At 46.9% G+C, this 14106-nt stretch overlaps 1 protein-coding gene across 1 annotated transcript; it reads right to left on the bottom strand.

Moving 5' to 3' along the window:
- Positions 1–13237: 13237 nt before the first annotated feature.
- Positions 13238–13822, bottom strand: LOC125546843 (ethylene-responsive transcription factor ERF091-like). Its single transcript, XM_048710959.1, has one exon. It carries the CDS (start codon positions 13820–13822, stop codon positions 13238–13240), a length of 585 nt encoding a protein of 194 aa, XP_048566916.1.
- Positions 13823–14106: the final 284 nt, after the last annotated feature.

Raw genomic sequence — 14106 nt, forward strand, 5'->3', positions numbered from 1 at the left:
GTAGCGATGACCGCGACCTCCGCTCCGGTCGCAAGGGTACCGCAGTCAGCGTGCTGCAGCCAGAGCTCCAGAGCCCCGCTTAGTGGCATCTCGAAGGCGAAGGAAGGAGGAAGGCGAATCCAAGAGCTTGGAGGCATGGCGGCGTGGAGCACGAGCTCGCGAGAGGAGCGCTCGGCGTGGACTCTAGGAGGAACAACACGCACCATCGTGACTCGCCGGCGTCGATGGCGGCATCGTCGATGTTGCTCGACGCCTTCTCCCCCAGGACCCACGACGCGGGCGTGCAAGGGTAGCGGAAACACAGGCAGCGGCTGCTCATACCAGGGCCTCGGTGCCTCCTGCTGAGCACCCTCATCTCGGTGGCAGAGGACCAGCCGCTTCTTCTGTGCAAGTGGGTCAGGACCCTCTCGGGGGGCCTTTCCCTTCTCTTCTGCAGAGAACCGGCGGATTGGTGCCATTGGCGTAAGGAGGAGCAAGAACAAGGAAGGAGAAGGAAAGGAGCAGCAGGAAGGGATGGACTGAAGGGGCTCGCACAGCCCCGTACTTATAGCCGGAGGAGGCCAACCGCTGAGCACCACGATCGCAGGTAATCATGATCGGTTTCTCTGCATGAAGGGACTTGTCAAGTCGTGCGGCCGCCGAGGCGTCGTGGGGAAGCGCAGTCGCCCACGTCCAATCAATCGCCACGGGGCGCCCAAGGCCGCAGGCTGTTGGGGCATGCGGCGCTTCGCGCTTGCCCCTTCGCTTCCCTGCTAGGCCAAGCCCGGGCGCGCCTTGGGCCCGGGGGCTACTATCGGCGTTCTGGGAACGGGGGTCCCTAGACTTGCCTGCCTGCGGCCTACAGCGTTGCTCAAGTGGGGGGCCCAGCGCGACCCATCTTCATCAGCTCAAGCTCAAGACCCTCGCGAGGGGCCAAGCCTCGCGGGGCGGACGACAGAAAGCTTCCTCAGAGGCAGCCTCATCAGGCGGGCTCGCGAGGAGGCGGAGAGATCAAGGCAGGGGTACCTCGCAAGGAGCCCGTGACGCAAGCCATGACGATCGAGACCAGGCGAGCGCCAGGCGGGCGCTGGCCTGCGCAGTGTCCTTGTTTCCCCTTTGGTGCAAAGGGGGCAAGCACAGGCCAAGGCATCGGGCAAAGGTTACCATTCCGGTGCAACGAGACCAAGACCAGCAGAGCGGCAGGACGGAGGTCACCGTGGAGCCCAAGACGGCGTCATCACCAGAGCTTTTGGTAGCCGAAGACCACCTTTGGTCAGGATAACTTGTACTAGATGTTCCCCTTCAAAATGGCCAATTGTTGGCGCCCTTCCCGCTCATTATTTGGGGAGAGGCCCAGGGCCCCTATAAATAGAGCTAGCCACCACAGAAGGAAAGGGACACCCAAAAGGGGAAGAAAAGAGAGACAGCGAGAGATCTGGTAGAACCCTAGCAGAGAGAGAAAGAGGCGACTGAACTCGCCCCAGCAATTCGTCACACCAGCTCGAGAACACCTCTCGCAAGGCTGTTCTTCCCTTGTACTATTCATCATCAGCCCCTGAGGCAATCCACCACACCACACACTTGAGTAGGGTATTACACCATAACGGTGGCCCGAACTTGTATAAATCTCATGTCCCTTGTGTTGTTCGTTGTTTCCAGCTTAGATCACGCGAGGAGATTGGACGTAGATTGGTAGGGGAGAGATCTCCACGCGCACCCCAGTGTTCGAACCTCAAGGGTCTGCCGGAACCCGAAATCCGACAATGGCTCCTTGTTGGTCTGGTTGTCGTCTGACAACTCCGGATGCGGCGTCCCTTCCATGAACCGGATGGAAGACGAGCGGGATGATTCCGATGTTGACCTATCATCGGGCGCCAGATTGCTGGCCGAACTGTCGTCCTCGCTATCGCTCGACATGGCCGCAAAGTGTGTGCCAGTGTGTAGCGCGGCCTGCCGGGGATGATAAAGATGGTGGACACTTAAGCGGGGTATGCAGAGAAGAGGAACTGCCAATTGAAGCATGGGTTGAAGCGGGGGTTGACGTATTATCTAACGGCTGATATAATCAACCGCAATTATGTGTACCCAGTCGCTCCAAATTCCCTGGGTTGCGCAGGACTCCTATTGGCTATTTGGCTAGTTTCCTTTTTCTGGAAAAAAACAAGGAACGAGTTTTGGGATTATGCATCGGTATCGGTACGAACGGAGTAGGACAGTTGGCAAGCAATACATTGAGCTCTTCTTATTGATAAAGCCAGTAATAATCAAACTAGAAAGGAAAAGAAAAAAGACAAAGAAAAATATCTGCACGAATCTTCGCGTAACATCAATGGCATAGGACCTAGATGTGCATTACTTAGAGCACATCTAGATGTGCTTTAGCAATACTGTCAAACAAAACCCCTAATCATCATTGCAAACAGCGCATAGAACATGGCTAATGCGACAACCACAACTACACATGCTAGTTCCTTCTTGTCTCTTGCTTTCATCTGTTGCCTGTGATTGATTCTTTCTTGCTTCATCGTACTGATTGTACATTCCAGATCAGCCAGTTTCTTCTTCAGCTTTACATTATCTTCTGCAAGCTTGGTGATAACACTCCGAACCCTGCCATGCCATTATTCATCCAGCCAGTTAACAAAGGCACAAGCCTCATATCCCTACCAATGTTAAATAGTATTCTGGATGAGCCGTGGCATTAACTGAAGTAAAATGATGAACTTAATTAGCACTAACCTCTAAGGGGCAACTGAGAAACTGCCTGCCAATGTCGAATCCCTCCGTGCATACACGTCGAGTGGGAGTGTGCCCGTGCACACAACTCAGCTTTTGGTACTTCTCGGTGGCGCAAAACTCGGAGTCGAAATCATCACTACAAAAAAAATACACTTTCGTGATGATACGTGTTTGTAACAGTAGGTCACGTTTACTGTCATGCATGTACATCCATGACAAATATATGATAGAATCAAGATAGTCATACTTGTGCTGTCGTAGAAGTGTTCCATGACATTACCAAAATTATTATCACGGAAGTGACCACTTCATGACGATAAATCGCGCGTCACAGATCTGCTTTCATCAAGGGTGACCGACACGTGGCATCCACCGTAACGGAACGCCGTTAAGCTATCAGGTCTAGTTTTGGATCCGATAACCCGTTAACAGCCCAGACCAATGGGGATTTTCCAAGTGTAAAATCATCATTGGCTGGAGGAAACACGTGTCAGCTCCGCGTTGGCACAGGTGTCACTCATCCAATGGGCGAGATGCACCTATGATATGTTAACACATGGACCGGCCCAAAAGTGGCCCATAAAGTTTAAATGGGCCGGCCCAACTAAAGGCCCACAAGATTTTGTGGACCATAATGGGTCGGCCCAGCTAAAGGCCCACAAGATTTTGCGGGCCATAATGGGCCAACCCAGTTCAAGGCCCACAAGATTTTTGCAGGCCATAATGGGACAGCCCACAAGATTTTTGTGGACCATAATGGGCCGGCCCAGCTAAAGGCCCAGAAGATTTCGTCGACATTAATGGGCCTGCCTAGCTGTAGGCCCACAAGATTTTGAGGACCCTAGTAGGCCGGCCCATTAACTGGCTGCCATGTTCCGGGCCTAATAATGGCCCATATGAGATTCGGCCCGTTAAAAGCCTACCACGTTCTAGGCCAAATTACGGCCCAGATCAGGTTTGGCCCTTTAAGAGGCTTTGGGCTAAATTATGGCCCATATCAGATTCGGCCCGTCAACTGGACGCTATGCTTTTGGGCCCACTTGCTAAAGGCCCATTTAGTAATTCAAACTGATATTAGTTTCAGCCTGTTAAGGGCCCGTTTAACATTTCGGCCCTATATTAATTTCGGCCTGTTAAAAGCCCGTCATATAGTTGGGCCTAACTACGGCCCGGTTTGCATTCAACCTGCTAGCAGCTGATAATCTGATTGGGCCAAACAAGGATTGAGACAATTTTGACCTGTTATAAGCCCATGATTTGATTGGCACATTCATGGGCCAGGATCTATTTCGGCCTTCTGCCGGCCCATGAGCTGTTCGGCACGTTTCAGGCCCAACCTACTTTTCAGCCTCCTAAAGGCCCATTGAGTTTTGTTGGGAAAATAGGGCTGTCGGTTTACTCGGCCTATTAAAGGCCCGAATCTACTAGTGGGCCAGTTTACATTTAGGCCTGTTAACGGACCAAGATGATAGGGCCCATGATGCGGATCATACAGGTGATTTGCATGAAGGCCGTTTGGATGGTTTATTGCGAAGACAGGATATATATACAGTAAAATAACTGCAACATCGTGAATAAGAAAAAAACCTAGACTATACTATAAAGAAATTACGAAATATTACATCCACTGGGCATCAAAGTTCGCCACTATGATAATAAAGCACAAGCAGACAGCAGATTACATACACTGGGCATCAAAGATCGCCACCAGTGCAACTAAACACGTCGACAAAATGATATACAAAACTGACAGCACTTCAATAGAGTTCAAGAAAGGTTAGCCCTGCTCGGGAGCTGCAACGCAAGCAGCTGAGCAAGCTGGTGAGACTGCACTTGTTTGACACTTATATCCTCCTCACTCTGAAAGATAAACAAGCAGACAAATGACATGTTTTGCACATATAAGTATCAGTGCTGACAATTCATCACATTTCTTACTAACGAATAAAGTGACATAGTTTAAAATAGCATTAACACAATATGGTATTGTTCAGGTCAAGACATGGCAGGAAATGACATTGTGAAGGAGTTGGCAGCTTCACGACACCACTGGATTACAGATCAAGAACTCATAAGTATCAATGGTTAGTGTGCTGTCAATTTATCCCATTTCAGATTGGCAAAATAAGATCACTTGCTCTGTATAGTTTAATTTACATGGTATGAAGAAGGAACTTGGTTGTACAACTGAAAACTTAAATTGAGAAGGACAAACTTTTGTTTATGAACTGGAGTACATAATAAACTTTAAACATGCAATTTGATGCAAACACCAAAAATAAACAGATGTTGCAGTCATGCCTAACCAAATATACACAACAAAGTTTGAAGGCTTGAGAAGGACAAACTTACATTATTGGTGAAGGCAGGCTCTATAAAGCCCTTGTCCATGCTGATGGGGGGGGGGCAATTCAAGAAGTTTACCATAGAATCTTCTTCATAAGCATTGCCTTTATTCTACATTCTGTTAAGAGTAAATACAGATGTGACAATGTAAGAAAAAATGGAGAATATTTAAGATAAGATGAAGAGTGATGCTACATAACCAAGTAGCTATAAATGTAAGTATAGCGATACCGGCAAAAGGTACAGCCAAGAGCAATGCAGAGCTAAACTTCTTCAGTACCATCGGTGTTATCCAACCTTATGGTAAGAGTAAATATAGATCTTATGTGTAGAAAATGGAGGGCAAAGAAAAATAAGCTGCAGAGTGATGGTACATGAACAACTACTTGTCATTATAAGTACACTGATAAAGGACAACAGGTACTTAGAAGAACAATGCAGAGCTAAAAAAATTCATTGGCATTGGATATATTCTACACTAATGTAACCATTCATATAGATCATATAATTTGGAGCGAACAATTGATAAGCAAGCTATCATGCATACTGCTGTCACATAATGAACCAGGTATGTATGCAAGTATAGTGATATAGGACAACAAGTACTAACAAGAGCAAAGCAGCGGGCAGCACATTTGTGATATCCTGTCGTTCTTTTCAAACCGGAATTCTTTTTCGAGCAGATTTCCTGCAAAAAAGATCCGTAAGGCATATGCGGAAAAGTAGAAGTTCAAATTGTCATGCGATATCATAGACAGTACCTCATCCTCGGAACGAGACCAGTGCATAACAAGGTTTTTCCATTCAATGTCTTCTAAATTTAGCACATGAGACTTCACCAGAAATTCGTTTATGGACTTGCCATCAAAGTGTGATTTCCTCAGGTAACACCGATACTGTTGCAATGCTTCCTTGAAAAGCGCGAGCAAGCTTTGCTCGTCATGACTATCCAAATTGACCCTCGCCTACTTACAACAATGTAATGTAAATCATTGATGTGTTCAATCAGCAGAAAACAGGAAAATAATCACCATGAATAATAGCACTTACACGTAAGTGGGACAGGAAGATGTGAAAATGGTGTTTGTCTTCACTATAATCTTCCCATGATGGGAATATATGCACGTAGTCCCTAACAACATTGAAAGCATTGTCTTTTAAACTGGGAATAACTGGAATGGGGTTCCAATCTGCAGGAATTGGCCGTCTCTGCAGTTGGGATAGGTCTTCGGCCGGTGGACTTGCTGTACTTTTTGCTGGAGTGGGATTTTTCTGTGGTACGGCTGGTGCTATGGCAACTGAAATCGGCATACCTTTTGCTGGAGTGCAGGTCCTGTGTGGTGCGGCTAGTGGTGTGGCCAGTGAAGTATGGGTACAGTCAGCTGGAGTCGGTCCTACATTTTGTGTCACTGGTTGTACAGTCAATATAAGTGGGGTGCTGTCTGATTTCTCCGGCACAACCATGTTTTTCAAGGACTTTGCTGGTGCTCTTTCAGGTTCGGCAATCACCCTCTTCCTTTTTGATGTCTAATGCACAAGAACAACATTTGAGTGGAAAAACATGGTATGATGATAGATGGAATATGTATTGATAATGGATGGGCATGGCATCTCGACATATATGATGAGTAAACTAAGCAGATGGCGGTGCAACAAAGTAGAAAAAATGTAAGACAACATATGCACAACCAATAATACCTTGCGAAATTAGAATATGCACCTTGATGGGTGAACAGGACAGCCATCTGCCTTTGACTCCTCGAGGTTAGAATAGTCATGAGGATCATATTCTGAACAAGAATCAACAGGTGGTGAGCGTATGAGTTTCATTGCATCCAGAATGGCACTCAATGACTTGGTGCCAATTTTGTAAGTCATTGCGGTGTTTAGCTTCAAGAGTGGACTGCTGCTAGTGCGACACAAAGTAGCTACACATATCATAGTGTAGATATAATGGGAAAACCGTAAGCATCAGAGTAAAATCAGCGAAATGGAACTTGCTGGAATATATGTGCTAGTATTGCCGGTACGGCTAGAAAGCCTTTGGATACCAGCTCTTTTCAACTAAAGGTGCGGTACTGTTAATATCAATGTAACTCTCAAAGGCGACACAGCTCCCCACATTTCCTTGCTATTCTTATAGGATTCAAGTGGGCAGGCCACTACAAATCCTATTCCCATGTTTACAAAATCCTACGAATCAAAGAGGCCCGACGAGTTCAAAGTGTCCATACCAACCGACCGTATAGACCTCTACACTGCAAATGTCCCTGCTCATATTCACTACAAGGAACATACTGTACTACTATCATACTCCCTCCGTTCCAAAATATAAGTCTTGGTAGAGATTTCCACTATGGATCACATACAGATGTATCCAGATACATTTTAGAGTGTAGATTCACTCATTTTGCTCCATATGTAGTCCATGGTGGAATCTATACAAAGACTTGTATTTAGAACGGAGAGAGTACTTATTAAAGAAGAACGGAAGAGGAACATGCTAAAGAAGAGCAAGCAGATTTTGGATAATAAAATGTTCGTTGCGGAGTGCCCACACATGATGAACCAGAGCACATTAAGAAAGCAACTCCATGCTGTCTCTCTATATGTGGTGCACGTGCTTTTTCAAAAGTAAAGTAGGAACATTAGCTGACCAATTAAATGTTATCTGTTATAGTAATATCAGCATCATATCAGATTCGTACTTGAGCAACAAGTTTGGAATTATGAGTGGCACGTTGTTTAGCTTGATGGATTCAGGAGCAGTGCTAAGCAGGTACGATGATGGTACTGAATATAAAGGCATGTCTGCATTTGGGTCAGTCGACCATTTCAGGCGGTTGGATGAAGATCCTACGTCTCCTAACCCTTCTTTTTCCTCGTCTCTGATTCTTCCCATACAGAACACCGCATGGGCCGCCGGCCGGACCATCGGCCCCACTGCCTGTGTTCCTCCGCCACCCCCACCCCCACCCCCGCCCCCACCCGCGTCGAGTTTTCTTCGTTCGGCGAGGCCCCACCACCACCCCAACAACCAAAGTCCCCACCCGAGCCCCTTCGTTCGCACCGGCAAACTCCGACGAGCTCTGAAAAATCGACTGACCCAATTTTGAAATTTAGTCTACTGTGATTTAACTAGTGTGGAATATAAAAGGCGAAAACCATAAGCATTGGGAGTATAGTGTTGAGCTTGCCATGGCGGATCTGAAGGTGCAAACCGGACAAAGGCAACTTCGCAATCAATGTTTGCTCTCAACTAGCAAGTAAGTGATGGACAAGAAATCAGAGTAAAGCAGTGGCGGTCTATTTTCTTGTTGTGATAAATAAGTTGAGCAGATACGAAAGAGTACCGCCTCTGGTGCGGCGCCGTGTATGCATCTGCTGAGAATTTGACGATGCTGCGGCAGCGATGGCTGTCGGCGGCATGGAAGCAGATCTAGGAGGGTAGACGGTGGCGGCGGGGTGCGGTGGACAAGACGGTCGTAGGAGCGGCACCGGCAAGGTGGACGACGGCGGGGATGAAGCGAGAGAACAGGATGCAAGGATCCCGGTCCGAAGCCGTGGATGAGAGAGGTCGATCTCTTGTAATGGACGACGGTTTCGGGGTATCAGCTCCAGCATGGTGGAGGAGGACGGCGGTGGATGGGGTGGCGGGCGGAGGAGGCTGCGGTGGAGAGGGTGTTTTGGCGCCCACGGAGTACGAATGGGGAAATGGAGGTGGAGAGGAAGGGGGAACCATGTCTTCAGGGCGCGCTTGTCTCAAATGCGGTGAAATTTACAAACTTAGCCCCCGTTTCAAATTTCCTACATCACAACAATATTAGTCGGTTGGGGATAGGACGGTAATCTCGCATACACCGAATATTTGCCAACGAGAGTTTGTTTTTGGCGCCCACCGTGTATGAATCGGGGAGGGAGTCGATTTCGGCCGAGGACACACTGTGTTTTGGCGCCCACCGTGTATGAATCCGGGTGAGAGGTGGTTATGTCATGTTTGAGTGAAATTACAAACCTACCCCTATCGAAACCTATAGAGATCGAGTAGATAGGCTTTGCGTGGCAGGGATATGCAGTAGTAATTTCCATCTCGAAGATTTTGGTTTCGGGCGGTTACTGCGACTTTCACCACTTTGTTCAAATTTTGCAGAGTGCATGTTTACCGTGCCAACTCAATTCGAATCTCGTTTGTATTCTATTTTTTTGGGCGGGATCCATTTTCGATTGGAATAAAATTCTATATACATCATTTTTTATATATACTTTCAAAAGCACAACAAAGAATTTTGCTCCTTTATATGTATAATATGATTTACAAATACAATGATCTCAAAATCATAAGGTTGAATTCAAAAAATTAAACCAAAATATGTTCTACTAAAATGTATGGATCAATAATATCTACATATTAAATAACATAGATGCGCGTGAATTCATATAAGTATGCATGTTTGATAGATCAATTTTGGTTCGAGTATGGATTACATGCATCATCATCTCGAATTCAAATATTTGAATCCCTTTTATGTTCACTCCTTTCATGCCCATCTCTCTCGCATGCATGCTCCTTCATGTAGCTATCACTCTCTTTTCTCCAGCTCACCCGCACGCTCACTTCATGTTTCTCCTATCCTCGAAAACATGGTCTCTCGATGTCTCCATTGAGAAGTGTCACACTCTCCCTATCATTATACATTACACGGTTTTCATTATCTCTCACGTCTCTACTGTTCTCTCGTATCACTAGGTACCTAACCTTTCTTTTTCACCGCCACACACACAGTCTCCACTCGTCTTTCACTTTGTCTTTCACTATATGGGGTTCTCTCACACACCCTATATGTCTCTAGATATGAATCATACCACTAAAATTTCTCTCTCTTTCTCTCTCTCATGTAGATACAACATTTGTTGCGGTCTCCTTTTTGTCTCCATCCCAGACTGACATTATTCATTTGTTTACCGATCAGACAAACTCCCCCCCCTCTCTCTCTCACACACAACTCCTGCTTCCACCACCCTTCCCGACTACCATCTCTCCCTCTCGCACACAAAACTCTCGCTTTCCCTTCTTGAGACACTCCCTCTCGATCGTGCACACACGCACTATCACCTCATTTTAAGCTGATACCTCTCGCATACACACTCTTTGTGTCTTTGTCACACATGCACTCCGTCCTCCTCCTCTCTCCCTCTCTCTCACACACACATGGGCTTTTTGCAACAACTAGCAAGATGCCCATGTGTTGCACGGAACATGAAGATGCATTTGTATGAGTAGTTTATCTTGTGGGAGAAAAGGATGAACAAGGGAAGGCCTTATTTGCAAGTGTGGAGAGGGGTGTGGGTATCTTTTTGCAAAATTGCCATAGTTTCCTGCCTATCCGTCAGATATAGATCGGACGGCCTATATTGCAAGATGGCAGGCACACGATCATCACCGACTATGCTTTTTATAAGAGTAGGGATAAAAACAGAGTTGGTGATGATGGTGGGCCTGCCATCCTGCAATATAGGCCGTCTGATTCATATCTAATGGATAGGAACGAAACTATGGCAATTTACCCGCACTCCTCTCCACATTTGCAGATAAGGCCTTCCCTCGTTCATCCTTTTTTCCCACAAGATCTTGATGTTTCGTGCAACGCACAGGCATCTTGCCAGTAAGAGTAGAAATTAGACATATACCACTTCTCGAATCTTGAAACCAACAGCATTCCTCCCTTGTCTCATCAAAACCGCCAAAGCAATATATTTTGAGTGAAACATAACATTTTTTTAGTGATATACGTATTTCAAAACTAGACTTTTTTCTATCAAATCGGTGAATATGTATTAATCTACTCAGATCGTGTGGCAACACATTGGCACATTGCTAGTAGTTATTATAATTTTGTGGACACCAGACAAACGGTGGAGTACATATACGAAGAGAAGAGGCACACGCACACAGTCGGTCTCTCGCTGTCTCGCACACATGAGTGTTACGTAAAGGCAATGTTAACAAATAAACCCTAAAACCCTAGGTGCACGGTTGATGCATTCGCGGGTACCGGGTACGTGGTGGAGCGCACCTTTGTAGGAATAGTCAGCTCGCGTGATAATTTGATCCGTAGGAGTTGATGGTCAGGACCACAGGTGAACGACTTGGAGGCGGTGGCTCGCCAGTTGCAACAGATCGAGTAGCCACGTTTAAAATATCATTTTTAGCGGGGTTAAGAGTTTCGATTTTCAATGGCGCGCTATAAGTACTAAGTAGTTTTTAGAACGATTGGTATGGAGCGAAAATGGAATTCATAGTACTACCTACTACGTACCTCCTTGGCGTATGGTTGTATGGGTTTATGTTGCGAGACGTTGAACCTGGTAGTTCTAGGGAAAATACTATGTTTAGATTTAGATGTTGGTCTTCAGTAATGAAAATCGGAAGGGGGGAACCCTTCTTTGCTTAAAAAAACTACTACCTCCGTTCTGGTTTACTAGTCCCCATCGTTTTTTGGGTCAAAGTTTGTCCATGAATTTTACTTGTAAAATGTGAATGGAAAACGAGATTTTGTTATACGCAAACAAAAAGGACTGGAGGGAGTGATTTCTCTGACACGGACGCGACCTCTCATAGCGCAGACATTGAACTGGTGCGCCGGCCAAGAGGGCCCCACTCGTTGCAGGCCCGGCTGAACACAGCCTCCTCGCCGCATGCAACTGGCTTCAGACTGCCCCGCCCGCCTTCATTGAATCCGCGCATGTGCCGGCAACATGTCCTTCCGCGAGCCGGCCGGCATTTTAGAAGACAAAAAGTGACCAAAATATAATTAATTACGCATGGTCTTGACTTGCTGTGCTCGCACTGGTAGCAGGAACTAGAGGTTTTTCTTTATTGATAACTCTCCTCAATTTTTTTGGCTTTGAAGTGAATCATGGTTGTGGACATTATGTATGAATGTGGAGATATCTGTGAACATGAGTTTGATGTGGAAGTTGAACTTGGAATGTCGGGCTTGCGCGTGAACTATACCCTGTCCAATGCTTCGTTTGTTATTGTTTGGAAAGTAATTGCTGTTATTACATGACCCGAAAAATATATATTTTGTGCCACATCAGTAGATGCACAGACATCACAACAGGCATGCTGTCTGGATAAACATTTGAACCTAGCTACTATGAAGGAAATTTTGTATTGACAACAGTTTTAGATAGCAGGAGACACCTAGCCTGCTCTGCCTCTGCTAGCTTATTTCTGGCTTCTTCCATCTCTTGTTTGGCATGGGTGAAGAGAGCATCTAATTGCTCTTTTCACTTCTTTAGGAACTCAGCTACATTCTCAAGGGCTGCCGCACGCTTTCTTTCAGCGTTTACTAGAGCCACGAGGACACGAACAGCTGACGACTCCACCTGGCTTGTGTGTAATCCAGCATCATCTGGGAATTTTCACCTTGTGACTAATCCAACATCTTTAGGGAACCGGCACCTTGTGTGTAATCCAGCCTCATTCTGGAAACATGATCTCGAGGTTGACCATACTTCCCTCCTCGCATGAACTGCATCCTGACATGAAGTTACTTCTTTTTTAGATAATTACTCAGAGCAACCCAGATCCATTTAGTAGAAGCCAGATAAACAGAACTGGGAGAAGTGAATTCAAAAAGAAAAAAATATAAAAACATACTACAAGGTGAGAACACCCACTTCCTACATCAAGCAAAAAACGAAAGCATTTGGACGATTAAGACTCTTCTTATGACACATCGAAGAACACGAGGCTTAAGAGAAACATAAACTACAACATATACGCATCGAAGAACACGAGGCTAAATGAAAGTAATTGAAAGGGTGTTACTTACCAAAGCTCATTTTACAGGTATGGTGCAGCTCCTCTTTAACTTGCCACGCTCCTTGAAGATGTCCCCAATATCCTGTGTTTGGTCTTCATTGCTCCTCTGCATGTCCGCACTCGTGGTTTTAAAATCTCAACATGGCAAGAAAAATATACTACTAGTAATACTCACGCATCTTGTGGGCAACATTAAAGCACTCGTATGCCATGTTAGAGCATCTCCAACAGAATCACAACGCGCGGCGCTTTAAAAAAGCGTTTACACTGCTCAGATCGAGAAGTAGAGATAGAGAGTAGATGATAGTTCTCAGCATAGATAGATAAAAAAAGATTATTCAACTACTCCTCGTTGTCTGACTCCTCCTCGGTGATGTCCTCCTCCGACGTCTGACTGCAGGCGTGAAGATACCGATCATCGTTGGATTCCCAGGGCGACGCTGCTCCTAGCCTCATGTTGAATTGAGCGTCCTCTTTTCGCCTACGCTTGTGCTTGCGATAGGCGGCTTGCTCCGCCCTCCTCTTATCCCTCTCCGCCCTCCTCTGCTCGTAGAACTCGCGCTCGTTGATGATGTCCTGTGGGAAGCATTGGCGCCACAGTGCCATGGCTTCCTCGTCCATCTCGGCGACGCCGAGACAGTGCTCCCGCCTCCGGTTGTCTCGACGATCCTCATCGGTGATAAGCCGCGGCAGAGGCGCGAGCTCCTGTGCCCGCTCCCGCGTCGGCACATTAGGGAAGTTCAATGTTCTATGAGGCCACCGGAGGCGCCACGCCGCCGCGTCGTACGCGCGGGCGGCCTCGTTGGCGGTGTCGAAATTGCCGAGGCCGAGGCGCATCCCGCGGAACCGGATCTCGGTGGAGAAGCTACCGGAGGGGCGCGTGCGGATGCCGCGGTATCCCCAAGTTTCCCAGCGACGCGGCGGCATGGTGGCGCGGCGAGGCGAGAAAGAGCGGGGAGAGAGCGATGGTGAGGCATAGAGCGGGGAGAGAGCGGTGGCAAGGCATAGGGCGGTGGGAGGGCATTGGATTTTATAAAGCGCGCCGGATGCCGCGCGCCAAAACTAGCGCACGCCCGGATGCCGCGCGCCAAAACTAGCGCACACCCGGCCGCTTTTTCTCGCGCACGTGCAATCCTTTCCCGACGTCTCTACTATCTCTACTCTCTTCTCTACTGCTATATTTATTTTATATTTAATATTTATCTCTACTT

This window comes from Triticum urartu, chromosome 3, assembly GCF_003073215.2.
Source record: "Triticum urartu cultivar G1812 chromosome 3, Tu2.1, whole genome shotgun sequence".
Classification (NCBI taxonomy): domain Eukaryota; kingdom Viridiplantae; phylum Streptophyta; class Magnoliopsida; order Poales; family Poaceae; genus Triticum; species Triticum urartu.

Excerpts from the sequence above, each read along its gene's own strand:
- LOC125546843 (XM_048710959.1), bottom strand. The coding sequence starts at position 13,822 with ATGCCGCCGCGTCGCTGGGAAACTTGGGGATACCGCGGCATCCGCACG.